This window comes from Papaver somniferum, chromosome 6 (genome assembly GCF_003573695.1).
Source record: "Papaver somniferum cultivar HN1 chromosome 6, ASM357369v1, whole genome shotgun sequence".
In the NCBI taxonomy this organism is placed as follows: domain Eukaryota; kingdom Viridiplantae; phylum Streptophyta; class Magnoliopsida; order Ranunculales; family Papaveraceae; genus Papaver; species Papaver somniferum.
The window spans coordinates 59,449,828-59,470,971 of NC_039363.1; the positions used below are offsets into that span (position 1 = coordinate 59,449,828).

A 21,144-nucleotide genomic window follows, 5' to 3' on the forward strand; every position below is an offset into this window, starting at 1 on the left:
GGTGGTCGGTGGTGGCGGCGGTGGTGGTCGGTGGTGGCGGCGGCGGAGCGGTGGTGGTCGGTGGCGGCGGTAGTGGTCAGTGGCGGCGGCGAAGGTTGTGGTCGGAGGTGGCGGCGGTGGTCGGTGGCGGAAGGTGGCGTTGGCGGTGGTCGGAAGTGGTGGAGGTGGTTATCGGTGGCGGCGGTGCTTATTGGTGGTTGTTTATTTCTTGTTGGGGGTGACAATATAATAAGAATTAAAGTGTGGTTGATTTTTGTTTTTGTTGGGGTGATTTAAACTAGAAGGGTAATATAGACAGTTTATATTAAATGGGGTTTTTGTGAACAATTTGTTTTGTTGGAGTTTTTGTATATGGATAGTGACACCTTTGGGGTTATAACTTGCGAACCGAAATATAAAACGATAATACGTATCTAAATCCTTAAGGAAACATAATCCTTAAAAAACGTGAAACACCAATATTCTCTGGCGTAAAACTCTTTCCCTTCTTAATTTAATCCAGGTTGGATCTCGGGCAACAAAATAGGCCAAGGCATGTTCTTCTACTTCATCAGTAAGTCATTTTACTGATAGGGTTTGTAGTGAAAATTTATTTCGATAATCATGTTTTTCTTGATAGGATGATTAGTTACAGTGTATATAACTCAATAAAAATATTAATTGGTGATCGATGTTGAATGAAATGGTTATGAAATACTATTCTATTGGTTTTGAATGTTGATTGAACCAAATTTCATGTATGGTATAGAGAAACTGAAACTAAAATTGTTGTTGCAAAGGTACAATATGTGTCTCATGTGTGCCTACGTGAGGCTTACATATGGAATCTAATTGGATACCTCACTTGATGAAGAAGAAAAAAATGTGCTATCATTTACACATTTGACATTGGATGAACGTAGGAGTATTATTCGTCAACCGGTGCCTAATGAGGTGTAGACACAGAGTGTACTTAGACGAGATCGAGTGTAGCATGATGGGAAAATGATGAATGATTATTTTACACCTGAAACTGGTTATACTTCAAGAAAATTCAAACAACGTCTAGGTATGAATAAAGATTAATTTATTTCATGAATTGTTAGGAAAATTACTTTCAAATGGATGGAGAATGGCATCAACGTCGGGTGAAATTGGTATTAGGGGACATTCTTTACATATGAAATTTGTTGTCGTGATGAAATATTTGTGCGAAAGTACATCTGCTGATAGTATCGACGACTACAGTCGTATGGGGGCCACAAAAACATACTATTAGCTAAAAATATTTTGCAACACAGTTTGCATGACTTTTGGAGAAAGAAACTTGTGGCAACTCAGTCCTGGAGATATTCCGAAGTTTCTAGCTGAGAACGCCGAACTAGGATTTCCTGGATTGCTAGGTAGTATTGATTTTATGCAGTAGCCAAGGAAGAATTGTCTGATAGCTTGGAAAGGAACATATCGAGGTAAAGAGAAGTATATTTCTATGATTTATAGGCGGTGGCATTATATGATTTATGATTTTGACATTTCTTTTTCGAATGCATGGGTCAAATTATGACTTGAATGTGTTGGCACACTCACCCCTTTTTGATAACATGCTCAAGGATATAACACCTCCATGCAATTATGTCATCAACGGTCACCAATACAACAAGGGTTATTTCTTAGTTGATGGTATGTATGCAAAGTTAACTATAATTGTACAAAGTTTCACTTAGACATTGGATATTCTAGACTTTGTAAGATTTTACAAGTATCAAATGGATAAAAGGAAGGATGTCGAGCATGCTTTTGGAGTGCTTGAAAGGAAATTTTGAATTGTAGGATCACAATGTAAGTATTGGAAACAATCTGACTTGAACCGAATAATATAATGTTGTCTTATTTTGCACAACATGATTATTTAACATAAACGTAGGGATAGGGATTGGGGTGTATTGTTCCTGTTCCGATTCCAGAGCCTAGTGAAGGTCGTCTTGTTTTTATTTCAAGTTTAAAAAACCTTGAATTGTACCTCCAACTAAGAACTGATATTGTTGCGCATATTAAAGTGCATCCTCACAGAGGAGGCGAGGCACGACCAGGAGTCCAAGCACAACTGTCAGACTCGTCAAGTTTTGAAGGTTTACTTATGGAATACGTGGAACAAGAATCATCAAATGTAGAATATGATGATACACTTAGATGAAGAAGTTTTTCCTGGTCAAAATGAAGATGGTGTATTTTTTATTATTATGAACAAGTTTCTAGTGATGTTGAAGATGGCGGATCACAATATTATGAAAATGTTCCGGATGATTATGAGTATGTTGAACGTGTTTATAAAGATGGATACATAAAGGTAGAATATATCGATGGAGATGAAAATAAATAAGCGGTTTTCATTAAGGTGGTTGCATTTTTAAACCCCTTTAATGCTTCAGCTTTAAGTTTGAATGAGTTTAGCATAGATTTTGTTACTTCCTATTCAATTTCTTTGGCATTGTATGTGATTGTTCTTTAATGACTATTGGTCGCTCTACCTGCTTAGTCATTGGATATCAACGACTCTTTAAATTCGAACATTTTACTTTATCAACGGCTCTTTCAAAATTTCCCTATAAATTCACTAAATCTGCACCATACAAGAAACACAAAATCTTTTTATTCAATTCTCCATATGGTGCAAAAGAAAAAGTATCTTCTTCACTCAATCCACTCTACAGATAGTAACATGGCTAGTTATGGTTCAGATGAAGATTTAGTACAACAAGTTGCTTATCGAAACAGGCCTCTTCACATGCCAATGCAAACCATCGTAAGTAATTATTAGTTAACTATATATGGTTTGTACTGATGTTTCAAATGAACAATTCATTTGTTTTGGATTCTTTGCCGTACGAGGAGAAGGCGAAATGATGTTATAAATATAAAAATTAACTGCCCCTTAATTTTCAAAAATAACTTTGATGAACCCAGAACTCCACAAACACCCAAAATTATGGCGAACATGGACATATAAATGCGGACGAATATTCTGGATATTCGGATTATTCTGATGAAGACTAAAGAAACCAGATAATCATAGGTTTTGTGGGTGCACCTTATTGTACACCCTCACGAAACAACTCATCCATTAAAACCGCCTAAATATGCCAAATTAAAAATAAATAAATGAAAGTATCACTTTTTCTCTCGGATGGAGGGAGTATTTCTAGCCAAGACAGCTAGGTTAATTCTGCTTTTTCCGTATGAGTTAGAGAATATTAGAAAGCTGTTTAAGAATGATTATTGAAATTAGTGATGTAAAAGTAAAACAGTATACAAAATGATCTCGGCAGTATATCTTTCTAGTGAGGTGTAAATTGATTTTATTAGGTGTCAATGGTTCCAAAACTTGATTCTGATGATTTATTTCCTTGCAAATCATCAGCGTAACAAAAGCAGAACCAGTCAGATCAGTGAAAAATGAACCTTACTTGTCCCCATGAAAAATACCCGATGAAAGGTCTGACACAATATTGACCTCGTAAGTTAAGTCGTATCCACAGCCAGATACATACGCATGGAATCCGGAGCAATCCTGAGTCCTGACAGAACAATGTACTTTAAGAATTTGCCGCATGACTGGAAGAGAGAATTAGCAGTCTTATTCACAATGCTGCTAATATTCAACATTGGATATGCAGTTACACCAGCCACTAAGAGTTCTGTTCTCAAAAATTACCTGTAAAAGAAGAAACATAGCAAGTAACTTGGATACTTATAGTTACCCACTCTTCTTGTTTTAACTACCTTTTCAAAACGGTGGCCCAATTAGTGTGTTAATTTGTAGCAGTGGCTTCTTTGACTGCCTGAGAAGGAAGAGATGTAAGCTAAGTTCTCTCAGACTGAGTTAGAATATCCAACAGGTCCTCGGGTATCTTCAATGTGCAATGGTTTTTTGTACGACTGCAACAGAAGAGAAGAACAGACTACACTAATTGATGATGCAGCCATGCAAGCACCAGCAAGCCAAGGTGGTAACCTAATTCCAGTGAACGGGAACAATATGCCAGCAGCTATTGGCATTCCAAGTACATTATAGCCAAGGGCCCACACATAGTTGAGTCTAATCCTGGCAAGTGTCTTTCTAGAGAGATCAATGGCTGTTATTACATCTTCCAAGTTGCTCTTGATAAGAACTATGTCAGCAGCTTCAATAGCAACATCAGTACCGGCTCCGATTGCCATGCCAACATCAGCTGCGACTAAGGCTGGAGAATCATTGATTCCATCACCCACCATTGCTACAGCTAATCCTTTCAACTGCACCAGTAAGTTTTGAGTTCATATACAGGTACTTAACTTTTTAGGAAGGAAGACAAGAAAGAAACATGTAAGCAAATCCAGAATTCAAACCACCAGATTTTAAAGATTCTATGTGTTACTGCAGTTAAAGAAGTTTGCAAGCATGCATGTTTACCTGTAACTCCTTAATCTTATCAGCTTTTCCAAGTGGATCTGTCTCTGCAAACACCTTAACAATTCCAACTTCCTTGGCTATGGCAGTTGCTGTAGCCCAGTTGTCACCAGTCACCATTATGCTCGTAATGTTCATTGATTTAAGGAATGATATTACTTGCTCGGCTTCCGGTTTTACAGGATCAGTCACGGCCAAAGCTCCAGCAACCCTCCCATCGACAGCAACCAAGACACAAGTGCGAGCAAGCTGTTCGCTCTCTAACATGTAGTCCTCAACTTCAGTACCGAGCAATATATTCCGAGCCGCCATTAGCCTCTTATTCCCAACAAAAACCATTTTGTCACCAACTTTCCCGCTGACCCCAGATCCCGGGTGCACCTCAAAGTCCTCCGCTTCTGTAATGTGTTCTGAGTTCAAACCGTACTGCTGATGGAGTTTCTTAGCATGTAGCACAACAGCCTTAGCTATCGGGTGCTCGCTGTTTACCTGCCAGGTAGGAAAGTTGCTATCTGAAACTCTGTACAGTGTCAAAAACAAAGAACACCCCAAAACAAAGTGGTTGCAACTTTCCAGATTACCATATATGTTTGTGTATACATGCTAATATAAATTTACCTCCGCAGCTGCAGCGATTTCACAGAACTCTTGAATGGGCATGTCAGAAAAAACCATCGTGTTAACCACTACAGGTTTTCCCACAGTCAGAGTACCTGTTTTATCGAAGACAACAATTTTTACCTGGTGGATTAAGGGATAAAATAAGTGTTAAGCATTTAAAATGGGGACTAAACCTGTTAGGTACTGAAGACACAGTTCTAATGAGTAGTTGAGTGTTAAAGGTGGTAAAAGAAGAAAAGCATAAGAAAATTCTCACTTTGTGTGCCTTTTCAAGTGCACTTCCACCCTTGATAAGAACACCTTGAGAAGCCCCTTTTCCGGTGGCAACCATGACAGCTGTTGGGGTTGCTAGTCCCAAAGCACATGGACAGGCAACTACCAATACTGAAATACCAAATTGCAGCGCCAGCTCAAAGCTGTCCATGGCATTTGGAATCCAGTCTTTAGGGTAAACAGCAGCTTCTCCGGGTATGAACCAGCACAACCATGTGAGGACGGCTGCCACAACAACCTGAAAACAACGTGGAAATCATTAACTGATGCTCAAACTGGCATTATAAAAAAAGGTGCATACGATGGACAGATTCTATCAAAGAGTCCGCATTCTAAATAGATAAGGTGCATACGATGGACAGATTTTATCAAAGAGTCCGCATGCTAAATAGATAATTTGCTTCTGTTAATTTGTTAATAGAAGGCTATTGTTGATAGAAGGCTAGTATTTGTAAGAAAGTAACTAATTTGAATCGGATACCATGCCCATAACACACGGATGGACAAACTTACCACAGGAACAAAGACCCTGGAAACTCGATCAGCCAGTTTCTGAACAGGCGCTCTATTAAGCTGAGCAGCTTCCACCAGCTGAACTATTTGGGACAATGCAGTCTCTGATCCAACGTGAGTGACCTTAACTAGCAAGCATCCATTTTCGTTCACAGCTCCACCAGTAACCTGTTAACCATGAATTTTAGATGCTGATTATATTTTGAGATTCAGGATGCAGATTGATTCAGGAAACTAAAAGAAGAGGAATGAGAACCTTATCTCCTGGCCTTTTAGCCATTGGCCTTGCTTCGCCAGTAATCATGCTCTCATTCACATGACTCTGACCCTTTATAACAATCCCATCAACAGGAACTTTTGCTCCAGGAACTATCTTGATCACATCATTCTTCTGTATCAGTGATGTGCTAATCTCATTCTCTGAGATAATATTGCCATCTCCGTCGAAAGAGAGCAGAAAAGCTGTATCTGGGGCAAGATCGGTAAGCTTAGCTAATGCATCAGATGTCTTCCCCTTCGCTACCACCTCCAAATACTTTCCCAGGAGAATAAAAGTAATTAACATTGCACTGGTCTCAAAGAAATCTTGACCTTCAAATGAATTAGAACATAATGCTTTTATTAAAATATACAGCGAATAAAAATAAGCAGCATTTGTGCCCAAGGCGACGAGAACATCCATATTAGCGGACCGCCGTTTCAGTGCATAAAAGGACCCAACGTAAAACCTGGAATCAGTAGCCACAGCGAATGCAGCAAAGTTAATCACCATTAACAATAATAGAGAAAGAATCTAAAGCTATGTAAGCATAAGAAAATGTAAAAGCTAGAGCTAGTAATCAATTACAACCTCCGTCCAACGATGAATTGCACTGGCGTGCAGAGAATCCATCTTAGAATCATCCCAACTGTGAGCATGTTGTAAAGCTTATGAGATAACCAGTTCCCGTAAGGAGGAACCATGGGAAGTACCATGGAGAAGATAAACACGGGAACTGAAAATAGGCAGCTCCAAAGAAATACGTTTCTATAGCCCAAAATCTCATGCTGACTCTCAGCTTCTCTTCGGCTCGGGGAAACATACAAGCTGACATGGTAGAAGTTAGGCTGTTGTCCAGCTTCTTGGATACATTGAATGAGAGATCTCGGACCAGTGAACTCCGAGTCATATAATATAGTTACCTTATTGGCCTCTGTATCCATGTCAACATGGTTCACCCCTTGTACTGATTCAAGAGAGGACCGAATAATAGTCAAATCTTCATTAGAAGTGATCCCTTCAAGACATAAATGCACTTTGTTACCATCATTCCCAGTCGTAATGAGATCTGCTTCAAAGCCAGCATCTCCAATTGCTTGGATGAGTTCGTCCGAATCAGTGAGGGTGGTATCAAAGTGAATCTTTGCTTCTTCAAGGGATAAGCCCACGACGGCTGTCTTCACTCCATCAACCATTAGCAGTGCATTTTCAATGGATTCAGAGCAGCTAGTACATGTCATACCTTTAACTCTGAGCCGGCATACGGCTACATCCCGTTCCGGGAACTCAAAAACTTGGAAGCCTAAGTTTTCAATGGCTTCTTTTATTAATTTAACCTAAAACAAAAGGCCAAGTTGAGAGTTCAGAAAAGTCATCATATATAATAACAACATAAGAGATGATTCCGGAAAATTGCACATTGACTCCACATGAAACTGTCCAAAGTGGCAAATTGTCCACACAAAAGGTTTACAATAGCAACATAAGTAACTAATACTAATTCTGTTTTTGCGTGCAACTAATAAGTACTTGCCAAATGCCTACATATAAGTGGCAAAATGGTGCTGATTTTGTGAATGACAAGCCGGGCGAAGCAGTTTAACCATGTAACTTACATTGATGAGGTCTGGTGCATATTTAATAACAGCTTGGCCTTGCAGAACCGATACCATTATGCTCCTGATACCATTAACCATTCCCAACGCGGATTCAATTGATGTAACACAGGACGCACACTTGACATTCCCAATTTTAAACATAATAGTCCTTGTTTTCTTTACTTCATCTTGATACACAGTAACCGTAACACTATCAGAATGTTGTAATAGAGGCTCCTTGAGAAAATCATCTCCTTCATTCTTGTCCATTTTGCACGCCTCTGATTAAAAGAAAAAACGGATTTTTTTCTCTCAAAAACAAACCAATAAGAGAAACCTAATAATGGAATTGAGCATTACGAAGAAGAAAGACAAGATTGTAGTATTAGATAAGAACGGAAAAAATGATTCAAAAAAGTTGATAATGATTATTTATGAAATTATCGACCGTAGATAGCTATGTCATAGTACCTTTGCAGATATTTTGTCGTCTCGTTACAAAGTTTGGCCGCACCACGTGAAGGAATTCTAGGGTTTCTCGAAAAACTAAAATTCCACTGAACCAAAAGCAAAAAAGTAACTCGTAAAATAGAGATAAAAAGGAACAAAGTGATAACAATCAATCGAGAAAGGAGTGATGATGGATGCTAGATTAGGGTTTGTGCAAGTTGGGGGAACGTCAGTTCGGCACTACTCATAAAGAAGAAGAGGCTTTTGGCTAGGTCTCTTTGTTGTTTGTTTTCGAAATTTCGAATAACCAACGTCCGCCTACAGCTTTTACGCGGTTGCCACGTCTAGACACAAAAAGACAATACTAAGAGATGTAATATTTGCATCTCGGCCGTTGGATCTGTAAGTGGACGAAAAAGTTTCATCAAAGGTTAAATCGTGTCAGAAAACGTGGCAAACACTTTTAAGTCACCTGCCACGTCATAATAGCACAAAACTGTCTGCATTCCTGGGCTGTTGTTGGTCCTGCAAGAAAAACTAACACTAAAATTACTGATCACCCAAATGGTTCCGTAGCTAGACTCATGTCTGACAAAGCTTATCTGATCTTTAGTTAAAACAAAACACATTATGTTAAAACTAGCTAATTGTTTTAACCCCAAAAGTTTATATATGAAATTCAAATAAGATTTGTTTCTTCCTTACTCAGAAAACTGAACTCCAATATACTATTTAGAATTAAGGATCTCTAAAATAGAGAAAGACCAAGCTTTGGTTTTCTCCAAGTTACAATATCACATATGCCGCTGCCATGGACTGTGCATGTGCAGCTGAAGAACACTAGAAAAAGTTAGATTGGAAGAGGAGAACAAGAGGCCTGAAAAAAAAGGTTTTAAAGTTGAGTTGAGAAAAGGGTGATGGTGAGGGTAATTTCAAAATTTTGTATACCCCAATAAGCGGGGATTCTTTTATAAGACAAGTTTCAGTAATAACAAACGGACAGTAGTATCTCCTTTTACGCAGAATTACAAGCCATCTCTTCAGCAGTTGGGATGCTTTCGGCTGGAATAGATGGGGGGGGAGGTTTTTTCTCTACGCAAGGCTTAGGTGGTCTCTTTGGCTGAATCACGTCAACTGTCTCCGATGGGATACCAAGCTGAAAATACAAAAAGGTATAAATAGATAAATATGACAAGGAAATAAGGAAAAAAGAGAAGCAAAGATCACTGAAAACATAAATAACAACTTCTTGGACACCGGGGAACAAGTAGAACCATGCAATTTTGAAACATTTAAATAAATCCACTTTGTAAGGACGTAGTCCTCAAACTAAGCTCCCAACATCATGGCCCCCGAAATTAGGAGGCAAAATTGTCAGCCCAAATATCAGAGTGATCTCTGGTTTTGTATGGCTAGACAGGCAGCCCAGTAGCTTTAAAACCACCTCTGAGTCTCTGACTGTTTTAGGAGATGCAGGTCGAGCTCAGTTTTGGTATGAATGCTCTTTGTCAAAATCAAATCTTGGCTCATGACTGAGTGTGGGCTCTGTTTGTGGAACTAGCCTCAAGCCATATAACTACCAACTCACTATAAATTATCTTCACACACTGATGGTGAAATTTGATTTTAGTAGCAACCGTGAGGTTCGTGGATAAAGAAATCAAGACCACTCATGTAAACCAAGTCTATAATGCTTTTATATCTTTATACTGGAATCTCCCAATGAAAATGACCAACTGCAACCTAGATTACACACAACGTTGGGATACTGACCTTGTAACCACAACCAGATACGCATGCCTGAAAACAAACCTGAGATGGAAAAAACACACATGCAAAAGTTAATTGGTAAAGCAGACAAGGACTCATTTACAGTTATAAATGGCAGAATATTAATCTATAAACATGGGCCAAGTATGGCTAAAAAGGAAAGTCCCCTCACTCTACAATCTCATCTTTCCTTCAACCCATGTACCACACAGCTGACAATTGACATATTAGGCATATAATCTTTTAATTCTACGTTTGCAGTTGTACCAGGCACCAAGGGTTCTATTAGTTGTTCTCGTATAGAACCTCGATAAAAACAAACATCGTTAGAGATATTCTGATATTGCCTCAAATTATTAACGCAATGCAGTAATCACAAATGAGCTATATGTTACAATCTCATGGTGATCACTGGCAGGCAAAAAGGTCGACTCCCTCAAACCTCAATAACCATGGGTTCAACCAAGAATCGTATCCTCGTTTGACAGCCAAGTGGTGTGCATATAGTATTACAATAAAAAAGAAACGGTTAGGAAAGAAACCTTTGAGTAATCTTCAGATCCTGGGGAACGATCAATGAAAGCACTCCACTGCTGGTCCTTGAAAACTGGATCCTTATAGCATATCTCATTGCACTCTTCCACACCTATAACAAAACGAACGTTACCACCGATAAAACGTCAGATAAAACTTATCCTCTGGTTATCCGTATAATCGCACATTGTCCTTGTTACCGTTTAAAGATTATATTGACGGGGTAACCACGATGGGGATAGTGAGACACAAAAGGAAAGACATGCAAACATAGAGTTCCACTTAAAGATACAGCTGCAAAAACCAGATCATAATGTAATAGTTTGCGTTTTTCTCTTGCTAGTAAAACTTCTAACTATAGTATCAATTATGAGAAACACATTAGAAACCAAAAGAGGTTATATGACAGAAATGAGCTATAGCCTCGGTTGTTCCAAACCCAAATGTCTTATTTATTTGCATTCCTTAATGAGAGATACTGAACAGCTGGTAACTTCCTAAGGCGAATAACATACATTAAGTTTCCTACATGTATCACTTATTATCCAATTTCCTCGGGCAACTTCGTATTCAAACAAAAAAAAACGGCTAACTCCAAAATCTCACAGAGAATGGAAATCTTCCCCATGGCTGCCAAATAATGCTAATACGACAAACATGTAAAAAATAGTAACCGATTAGGCAATGCTAGAGTAACTGCTTTAACTGCTGCTTACCCTCTACCACTCTTACGTGGACGTCATCTGAGACCCTGAACACCCCTTCATGGGTGTGGGCCCAGGCATCCAGCATGCAACGGTAACCGGCTTTTTGTGGTTCACATTGCATTTCTTGATGCCCTAATGATAATATTCATATAAATGATTACATCAAACACGTAAAACACTTCACATATTGCCCAACTTTTATCACAAGCTAATACGAAATGAAGAAGTTAGGCTCCTTATAAAAATAAAGAAGAAAACGATTAACACTTACATTCTTCCCATGTATCACCATCAGCATCACAACCTTTTTTGCAAAAAACTCTCCCTACAAAATGTTACCAGATGTTACATTCAATTGAAAACATTAAAACTATGATGCGCCTCTCATAAAACCGTTAACAATGTTCTCAACGATATATTCTCATTTTGCATTTTTTATGATTCTGTTACCCAAGAAACAGTTCCCATGTATGACTTCTAAGGGATTCTGACACTGATTGTAACCCCACCTTAGTGTTCACACTGAAATCATATATCTAATTCATTAAGAATCCAAGCAAATTCTTAATACCTCTACATTCTTTCAACAACCAAAACAATGACTACTCTAGGAGATTTGCATGTATGTAATTCATGCAACCCATATTCTATAACTTCATAATTAGGAAATTAACTACTCGTACAATGAAAAGATTAAAAGAATTCCCTCGGCTTGATCCAACGGACCCAACTCCAATTACAAGAACAAGAAGAAAAAATGGAAAATAGTCCAACAAATGCAAATAATGTAAAAAGAAAAATCTCTAAAAGAAAAGGAACAAATCAGAATTCCGATTTCTGCTGCAAATTCAAATGAAATTGAAGATTATTCCAAAAGTAGAAAACCTAGAGATAAGAAAAACAGTTACCCAAATAAGCAAATAATGGTTAAAAAAAACATAAAAACACCTTATAAGGGAAAACAGATGAACAAAGGATTAACAGATTGTGCCAGTAATGAAGATAAAGAATGAGGAAGAGATTTGGTTTACATGGAATCTGCGTGAGAGCTGCGTACTTTTTCGTGCATTGGCTTCCACAAGGAGGAGTCCATTGTTGAGGAAACATCTTTCTAAGAAGATGAGAAAGGAAGCTCCCTCTCTCTGGTTTTTTTTTTTACAAGAACGAGGAGAACCAGGAGGGAAAGACAAGGGAGGGCCAAGGCAGATTTTTGAAAGAGAAAAGAAAGACGGAAAAAGATTTTCATGGAACAGGCATCCATTAAGTAGCTTGGTTTTGGGTCCTTCAATTAGGTAGAACCGGAACCTGGAATTTTCATTCCACGTATCCGGTGCCACAAATAGGGTCACCACGCTGCTGTGTATTTTATTTTATTTACTTTCTCTTTTTTGGAATATAGTGGTCTTTGAGCATCACAATGGACGACCATTACCAAAATTTTGGTCCGCGAACGAATCACAGTCGGACAGAATAAAGATTAAATTCTAGACTAAAACTAAATATCAGATCAAATATGGTCTGAAATCCGGACTAAAACCATATTTGATCGAGCGAAGGTTTAAAGGACGTTCGATATCAGATGTACGTATAAACTACGTTTGATGTGAAGCATGGGTATAAGTCCCGTGTGATGAGTAGGCGGATATTTAAGTTACGTTTGGTTGAGGCGGAAGTATAAAGTGCGCTTGGGAATGCGTAGGTATAATGCTTGCCCCACAACATGTGGACTTTAAAGTTTCGCTTGGTTCAGGCATACATTACAGATACTCCCCAAGCTGGCATAACTTACAAATTTGGCTCATACCAGGAGTACATAATACAAGCGCTTGGAGTGAGGCGGGGTTTATATTTACGCCTGGTAGTTTTGGAATTTTGAATTTTTTTCTTTTTGTTTTTTATACATCCGCACCACAACAAACGTTAATAAAACATGCGCCCTACAACATGCGTTAATATAATCTACGCCCAGCTCAAACGATCTTTATACCTCCGTCCAAGCTTGAGACAAACATTTTAGGTGTGCTCGACTAAATTTACTCTTTCACCCTAGCATGACACCACGGACGGAGTAAATCAAATTTTTGATCTTTTTTTTGGTTTTTGATCTTTGGTTATGATCGCGTCATTGCAGTTGCTCTTAGGGTGCATCCTTTACTCCTTCAGCCGCGGTTGAGACTTGAGAGGAGAAATAAAACGCGTTTAGAGTCTTCAGACTTTTTCTTTTTAATGGTTTGGAATAATGATTTTAGACTACATCCTTAACTCCTTCAAGAGTAGGAGTTATTTCTGGCAATTACGGAGTTCGGACCCCTACCTCCGCAGTAGGAGGGAACATGCCAACCATCATACCACTTGGTGGTTGGCGGAGTTTTTAGACTTTAGAGAGGACATACTAGCACGTATATCCAAATTATTCCCAAGAGGTAGTAGTAGTAGAAATAATTTTCCAGGTATTCTCATTTGGCATAAATTCGATTTCTGGAGTCACTCGCTTGGAAAGGTTCTAAGACTTCCCAAATTATCAGCCGGCAAATGATGTGAGTCAGTTGAATATGATTTCCCTTTGTACATGAAAAATGGCCAGTCGTATCCTCTGGTCAAACTAGAGGCCAAGATCTTCTTGGTCTTTTTTAACAGTGCCTTTATTCCCTTCTTTTTTTATCCTTTTGTTTTTCTTAATAAAAACTTCATAGATAATCAACACATCAACGAGAATATCGAGCAATAACATATCAAATTTGTACAATATATAATATTCTGATTGTAAGATAGTCGAAACGTAGTGAAATAAACAAATACAAGAATGCGAAAATCGATAAAATCAGAAAGGAAAAGGAAAAGGAAACAATAGTCGAAATATTTATCAATCATTTTGCTTGAGTTGTCTTCTGGATGAAAATATACTCCGGTGGGGTATTTTCGCCAAAATCTTGATCTTGACAAAGAAGATTTTGGTAATCGGAGTGCATCATCGATGTATCTGTAAACGAAGTAACTGAACAAAGTATAGTTATTAGAACTAAGAAGGAATCGTTTTTACATGGCAAAAATAAGCATTACTAAAATTCAACAATCATGTCGGAAAGCACGAAAAAATAAACCCAAACTCAAATATTAACTAACAAAATTTTTAAAAAATCAGTAACTAATGGAGAAAAAAACACTAAATAATAACTAGCACTACTCAAACCTACCTAAATTTGTAAAGATCCAAGTAGTTGTAAATACCCAACTAGATATGAGCAATTAGAACTTGCCAGAGTTTTACTTCTTATCTTCTTGTTATATTATTTTATCTTTATCTAGAATACATGGCACAGTTTGGATAACTTTGCCTATATAGTGGTGGTTAAGATTTACTCTCCCAAAAGATAAATCAACGGCTACAGATGCTCCCACAAAAGATAAACTTACACCCATTAAATTGGTGTCTCATTAATTGCTCATGATGAAAGATTTATTAAATTTTCATTCCTCTTAATTAATCTAATAAATACATAACTTCATCATTAAATGATTTTATTAAAAATTATATCAATTGAAAGTTGTTTCTCATAAAGTGATGGTTGTGATTGAGATTACAAACGCATCCAATGGACAAAAGTTACTTATCATATCAATAATATCTCATTATTTTTTACAATAATTTTATTATGTAATAATAAATATCATATTAAAATCACAATAAATAAATTACTCCATTTATAATTATGTAAATATATTTTTTATCAACTATTGCTTAGATTTGCTAACAATTATATAAGTGGAGTCGGTGAGCAATGGAGATGGAAAAAACATTATAAGTGGAGTGGTGGAGTCGGTGAGCAGTGGATATGGCAAAAACGTTATTCTATTGTGGAAAGAGGTGGCGGAAACTGTTTCGGTAGCAAGAGTGGTGGTGGTAATTATTTGTGAACAATGGTGGTCCCTCAACCATAATACCAAGTATTTGATTAATCTTTTTCTGTTTCTCCAAATCAAGTTAATTGCATAGTCTTAAATCACTATCACTTTTTAGGTTGCTCATAGGTCATGTTTTATTTACTTTTCTTATTTTTATATGACTTTGAATCTTAATCAGAACAAACGACTAAAAAACAAAATTATGGTTATTTCATCGAATATAGTATGAATTATTTTAGATGTTCCATCGGGCTTTCGACAAGCACATTTGGTAGACGATGAGTTTTTTCTCAATTCTTCAATGGATTATGTTATTTCATGAAATTCACTACCCCAAACATTATTTCCAAGGTTGCCTATCTTATTTATTTTACTTTTTCTTAGCTAAACTTTGAAAAATTGAAACCCATTAATTTTTTATTTTTTATTTGAGTCTGATCGTTTTTCTTATTAATTTTTTTTATACATACTTTCTTGCACTTGTGATTCTATTTTTTATCTCCTTATTGTTTTTCCATCGTCATTTTCAGATTACTACAAACAAAGTTCCTTAATGTTGGTGGAAATGAGTATTGAAAGTCGTAAATCATATATCTTATACCAAATGAGAAACTCATCTTAAGGTTAAAAACCTACGTATTTTGTTCTTTATATGAATTAGATTGTGTTGTATATTTTGAAAATCATCCATTTCATTCGTGCTCTGGCGTTCGACGCAGGGAAAGCAACAACGAGCACAATAACACTTTCAAATGCTTTATTCTTTTGTCCTACCAATTGGATAAGGGACTCATCATCCTCGGATAAATAATTTGTTAGTGCTGATGTGTATGTTTTCTCCTCGGTATCAGATGTATATGATGTTAATTTAAGTCGCTTCATCCAAAAGATTCTACACAAAAAAAAATGTGTTTAGAAACATCCCTTTCTTCATTCGACTTTGTATAATTTAGATGCTTTAATAGTTCAGTTTTATATTCACCTGCTAAGCTACATGATTTGGTCAAACAACCACCATGATAAAATCTATACCTCATAATTTTTCTTTTTATTTAATATAATTTCACCACAGAAATCACAAGCTAACCTTCTTATTCGTAGTCTTTATCCTATTACTAATTGTTATCCTTGAATGAGTTAGACTTTATTTGTTATGTTCTCAAACTTTGATCACACTGCTAAATATTTTATCTCAACTTTGTTGTCATGGTTTTTTAGAATTTTAGTATTTTATAGATCAGTGACAATGATATTGTGGTTTAAAAACAGTACTATTATAAATAAAACATATATTCCTTTTGCGCACATGTTTACTACTATAAGATAGTGGAAAGAAGATATTGATAACATACACATGTTTACTGCTATAATTCTGTCATTGAGACTGTTTACCTACCTTACTAAGAGGGTTTTTTTGGCACATAAATTTTAGGTAGCAAACGCAAAATAATGCCAGTGGATGAGTCATAATATTATAGTCAACAAAAATTAAGAGCTAACAAAATATGATTGTAAGAATTATTGCATCCAAGAGATTTCATAAGTCATTTCACACAAAAATATTCCTTAATAAATGTTTTAGCATCAATTTAATTAAATGATGGATAACTGAGTCTACTGTTATTAGGTTAAGTGGTTAACCATTTGACTGACTAGCTAACCATAGTTTCATCATTTTTATATAGCGAATAACCACACATTTGGAAAGTCCGTAGAATGTGTAGAAGTTTTGAGGTACTAGAGATCTTATTGTGTTATTGAATTTGTAAGAACATAGAATGTGATATTTATTGTTGAGTCCATAATGGTTTTAATCTCTTTGGACTATTTTTAAAGGAGAAAAAGTCAACAAGGATATGGACATTTTTAAAGCCTACCCAACTATCCAGGACGAATGAACTTAGGTGACATAATTTTTTTAATAACTAGCATAGTTCAATGTTTTGGTTTTGCACGGTCACTAAAATAAGGGAAATTCAGAAGTGGAATATCATTTCAAATGACTATATCCTTTATTTATTTATTAGGAAATAGAGTGTAAAAATTAATTATGATAAATTCGTGGCTTGAGGATATAACTCTAACATATTTGGGAAGATGTGAAAGTTTCAAATATACTAAAAATAAATTAAATATGGGTGCATGATAGACTAAATACCGGAAATATCAATCAATTTTTTCTTCACTTTTAATAAGGAGGGTAACACGACAAATAATAAGTATCAAATCAAAAATCCAAACGCCGGAAAATGCATATCATCATGCCCGTGCCGTTACGGCACGGGTTAAGCCCTAGTATACTTTGAAGTAAAAGTAGATATTATGTTAAGAAACCATTTTATTATTTGGTATTTTGGTTATATATATTCCTTTAAATATTTTAAGTTTCCTTATCTATTTGCGTTATTTTCTTTTATGTTATATATAAATACTCAGTTGGTTTTAGAGTTCCATTTGTTTGATGATACAATAGTAGTAAGTGTTTTCTTAATTTGGTGTTTTATTCCCAATTCAAAGGGTTTAGGTAGTTGATGTCTAATTAATTGATCATACCAAGTATAAGGATTATTTAGTTTCGATTTTGGATCTTATCATCTTGCATCATAATCGATATAAATATTCTTCCGCTACATTACACAATTAGCAACAAGGTTGAGGACCTTACAACTGGTGTTGATGAATTAATCTCACGAACCCCTACCAGTTTTAAGACGTTTAATACAACGGTGAATGAGTTATCTCACCATATGTTTAGAATATCTAATAAAAGTGTTGGTTGTGCAAGTACAAAATCAAGAAACCCTTGCAACTCAACATCAACAGTAAGAGAAATTTCACAACAACAAAAAGAGGTAATTCAACTCTAACCCTTAGTCCAAGCATCATCGACATGAAATTTCCTATATTCATTGATGTTGGTCTGAAAGGATGAATTTTCAAGGCGAAATGATATTTTTATGAGTAGGTGTTCCGAAGGCTAAAAAGGTACCCATGGTTGATGTCTGTAAAGGTGTTGTTGGATTTCAGATTCTATAAGGGAATTAACATGGATAATTTTTGAGAACAACTCATATTCAATTTGTTTACGCAAATATCTTGATCCACGTAACAAGTTTATACAAATTTGGACAAACAGGTACAATTCGTGAGTTTATTATTGATGAATTTAAAAAAATGATTAACTTTGTGTCAGGTACACTTGAGTCACATCAAATCAGTATTATTTTTCTTCCTGGACTTGTGAGAATATAAGTTGACGCGCACTTAATTCATATATTTATACCAACTAATTCATGTTTGTTAGTGCTTATATTGGTATTAATATTATTACTTTTGTGTTTTTATAGAAAGTTTATCTAAAACCAAATGTTATAAACAAAATGTCTAATTTGCAATAATTGATAGCACTTAGGCAGCAACAACGAAATGGAAAACTTGGCGACAGTACCTGGTGTGACATACCGGAAAAATAGGTGTGACATAAAAGAAAAGCTAAGTTGCAGTCGAGAGGAAGAAGAAGACCAGAACCGTCACCTTTTTCTTTCAAATTTCAAACAGTTTTGCAACAATTATTTTTATGAAGTTTTTCTGTAACAGTGCGTTCTGTAACGGTGGGTTCTGTAAACACACTGCTTTATATCTTTTCTTTGTTGTAATCAAATTTTGAGCGATAAACATGTATTTTGAGTAAGTGATCAAATATGAGGAGCTAAACCCCATTGCTGAGGCAACAGAGAAAGCTATTTTTCCAACAAAAAGTGGTATATTCTTATTTAATTAATTATTGCAATTATTTTTATGATTATTTGCCTTGATTGAATGATTTTTGTTAAGCAATTGTGATTTCTTTTGATAGAGCATACTTAGCCATATGTTTTTCATGTTCTATGCTTTGGATTTACACTTGTTATTTTGAAAATCTACATTTGCAATACTTTAGAATCAAATTAAACGCAAAAATTGCATAAATATAAATATTGGATTTAATTACTTTGAGCTTGCAAAATAGTGGAATCTTGGCCTCAGTGTTCTTTTAATATTGATATCATCTTTGTCCGAGTATGCTATCATTTTTAGTGAGTTTCCCATTTTAGTTTTAGAATTTAAGTCTAAAGATCATCCTTCACAAGTCTGAGAAACAAATCTATTATTAGAGCAAGTCTTATGGTGGAATCCATCCATCTTCCACGCCACCTCAACATTTGTAACTGTGGATGGAAGCACAAGTGTAATGGTGGAATAGTCGAAACGCCATTCTTAATGGAGCTAAAAAAACGCAATTAAGAATAGAGCTTTTTTTCCAGCAATTAGATTTCAACAACTCATTTTAAATCTACGGATAAAAAAAACGCAATTAAAAATGGAGCTAAAAAACGCAATTAAGAATTGAGCTTTTTTTTCAGCCGTTAGATTTCAACAACTCATTTTAAATCTACGGATAAAAAAAAACGCAATTAAGAATGGAGCTAAAAAAACGCAATTAAGAATGGAGCTTTTTTTTCAGCCGTTAGATTTCAGCAACTCATTTTAAATCTACGGATAAAAAAAAACACAATTAAGAATGGAGTTAAAAAAACGCAATTAAGAATGGAGCTTTTTTTTCAGTCGTTAGATTTCAACAACTCATTTTAAATCTACGGATAAAAAAACGGAATTCTTAATTGCGTTTTTTTAGCTCCATTCTTAATTGCTTTTAACGCTATTCTTATTGGCGTTTAGATGGATTCCACAGACCCTTCCACCAAACCATGGAATTTTGCTTGGATTTTCTGTGGAAAATCCCAAATTGGAAGCCACTAGACTTGACATTCCATGAATTTTCCGCACTTGGAATAGGTTGGATTCCACCATAAGACTTGCTCTTATCGCTTTCTACAACCACATCAATTTTTGGCGCCGCCGACGCGGACTTGTTTTTAGGGTTTTAGATTTATTTTTTTCTTTTTAGGCTTATTTTTTATTTTTATTTTAGATTTTTTTTTTTCTGTTTTACATTTTTCGGTATTTATCTTTTGTTTACAGGTTTTGGATCATAAATAAAATTGAGCCAAGGAGTTTGGTGATTTCGTAAAGACTTGGAGCTAAAGATTAAAGCGAAAAGAACGGAAAAGAAGGCATTTTTATTTTAGTTATTTTTTTAGGGTTTGTTTCTTTTTTTTCCTTTTTTAGAAAAAAATTGTGTTAAGGTTTATTTATTATTTTTGTAATTTGGACTTTTGGACTTTGGGATATTATTTTTCTAAACCCTATGGAAGGGTACCATTAAATATAAACTGTTTAAAGAGAAGGACGACAGTTACGATATTGTCTCGGCTCCTCGGGTCCGTACATTGACATATGAGTCGGTGGCCCGAGTCGACTACAACCGATTCGTCCCATGTTTGGAACTTGAGGTAAGATTTTAAACACCCGTGAATCCCCTGTCAGTGGGTTACCGTATTCCTTCATATGTGTTGATGGTGAAAACGATTTGCTGGTTTTTTAGGAAAGTGAAAAAGCGGGGGTCTAACAACACCACCCAATATTTCCTTAACAATCTGTATGGACTAACTCCGAAATACTTTCTAAATAATCAACTAGACAGTTAGACTCAATCTAAGTAGAAGTATCTCAAGGAGTTACTATCTCTCTTTTGTTTTGATTTACTCGAGCTAATAGAAATCAGCAAGTCCTTAATCAAACACAAGGAATAACTTGGATGGTACCAAAAACCAATATCCAAGAATCAATCAATGACAATCGACAACCAAAGGTTGGATTACTCTAATTGATGATCTAATGTACAAACTGTATTATTTCAATTATAAAGATAAAACAATATAATGCGGAAATTGAAATAACACAGACACCAGACATTTTGTCAACGAGGAAACCGCAAATGGAGAAAAACCCTGTGACCTAATATAGATTGAACACACACTGTATTAAGGCGCTACAGACACTAGCCTACTCCAAGCTAACTCCGGACTGGACTGTAGTTGAACCCCAATCAGTCTCCCACTGATCCAAGGTACAGTTGTACTCCCTACGCCTCTGATCCCAGCAGGATACTGCGCACTTGATTCCCTTAGCTGATCTCACCCACAACTA

The 21,144-nt window shown here is 36.0% G+C and overlaps 2 protein-coding genes across 5 annotated transcripts; both read right to left on the bottom strand.

The window, feature by feature from the left end:
* Nucleotides 1-3,228: 3,228 nt before the first annotated feature.
* LOC113287692 (copper-transporting ATPase HMA4-like) lies at nt 3,229-8,795 on the bottom strand. 3 transcript variants are annotated; one of them, XR_003330240.1, is made up of 10 exons: nt 8,162-8,795; nt 7,709-7,971; nt 6,684-7,429; nt 6,090-6,561; nt 5,834-6,001; nt 5,304-5,558; nt 5,045-5,167; nt 4,430-4,915; nt 3,760-4,272; nt 3,229-3,554 (listed from the first exon to the last, which is right to left on the bottom strand). XR_003330240.1 is itself a non-coding variant. In XM_026536512.1 (10 exons), exons 3-10 carry the CDS (start codon nt 7,958-7,960, stop codon nt 3,850-3,852), a joined length of 2,925 nt encoding a protein of 974 aa, XP_026392297.1. In that variant the 5' UTR covers nt 7,961-7,971; nt 8,162-8,247; nt 8,613-8,795; the 3' UTR covers nt 3,229-3,849. The 3 variants fall into 3 exon arrangements, 1 of the variants encoding a protein (XP_026392297.1); XR_003330239.1 differs by having other exon boundaries at nt 3,692-4,272; XM_026536512.1 differs by having other exon boundaries at nt 3,229-4,272; nt 8,162-8,247; nt 8,613-8,795.
* Nucleotides 8,796-8,818: 23 nt separating this feature from the next.
* LOC113287693 lies at nt 8,819-12,395 on the bottom strand. 2 transcript variants are annotated; one of them, XM_026536513.1, is made up of 6 exons: nt 12,183-12,395; nt 11,423-11,476; nt 11,161-11,283; nt 10,453-10,556; nt 9,914-9,952; nt 8,819-9,296 (listed from the first exon to the last, which is right to left on the bottom strand). In XM_026536513.1, exons 1-6 carry the CDS (start codon nt 12,256-12,258, stop codon nt 9,156-9,158), a joined length of 537 nt encoding a protein of 178 aa, XP_026392298.1. In that variant the 5' UTR covers nt 12,259-12,395; the 3' UTR covers nt 8,819-9,155. The 2 variants fall into 2 exon arrangements, with proteins under 2 accessions (XP_026392298.1, XP_026392299.1); XM_026536514.1 differs by lacking the exon at nt 11,161-11,283 and having other exon boundaries at nt 12,183-12,389.
* Between the last annotated feature and the right edge of the window lie 8,749 nt (nt 12,396-21,144).

Coding starts and splice junctions, on each gene's coding strand:
- LOC113287692 (XM_026536512.1), bottom strand. CDS start 7,960: ATGGACAAGAATGAAGGAGATGATTTTCTCAAGGAGCCTCTATTACAA. Junction 6,562..6,683: donor CAATTCATCGTTGGACGGAG/GTTGTAATTGAT, acceptor TACTGATTCCAG/GTTTTACGTTGGGTCCTTTT. Junction 5,168..5,303: donor CACTTGAAAAGGCACACAAA/GTGAGAATTTTC, acceptor TTAATCCACCAG/GTAAAAATTGTTGTCTTCGA.
- LOC113287693 (XM_026536513.1), bottom strand. CDS start 12,258: ATGTTTCCTCAACAATGGACTCCTCCTTGTGGAAGCCAATGCACGAAA. Junction 11,284..11,422: donor TGGTGATACATGGGAAGAAT/GTAAGTGTTAAT, acceptor TATTATCATTAG/GGCATCAAGAAATGCAATGT. Junction 10,557..11,160: donor CCACGTAAGAGTGGTAGAGG/GTAAGCAGCAGT, acceptor GTTTTGTTATAG/GTGTGGAAGAGTGCAATGAG.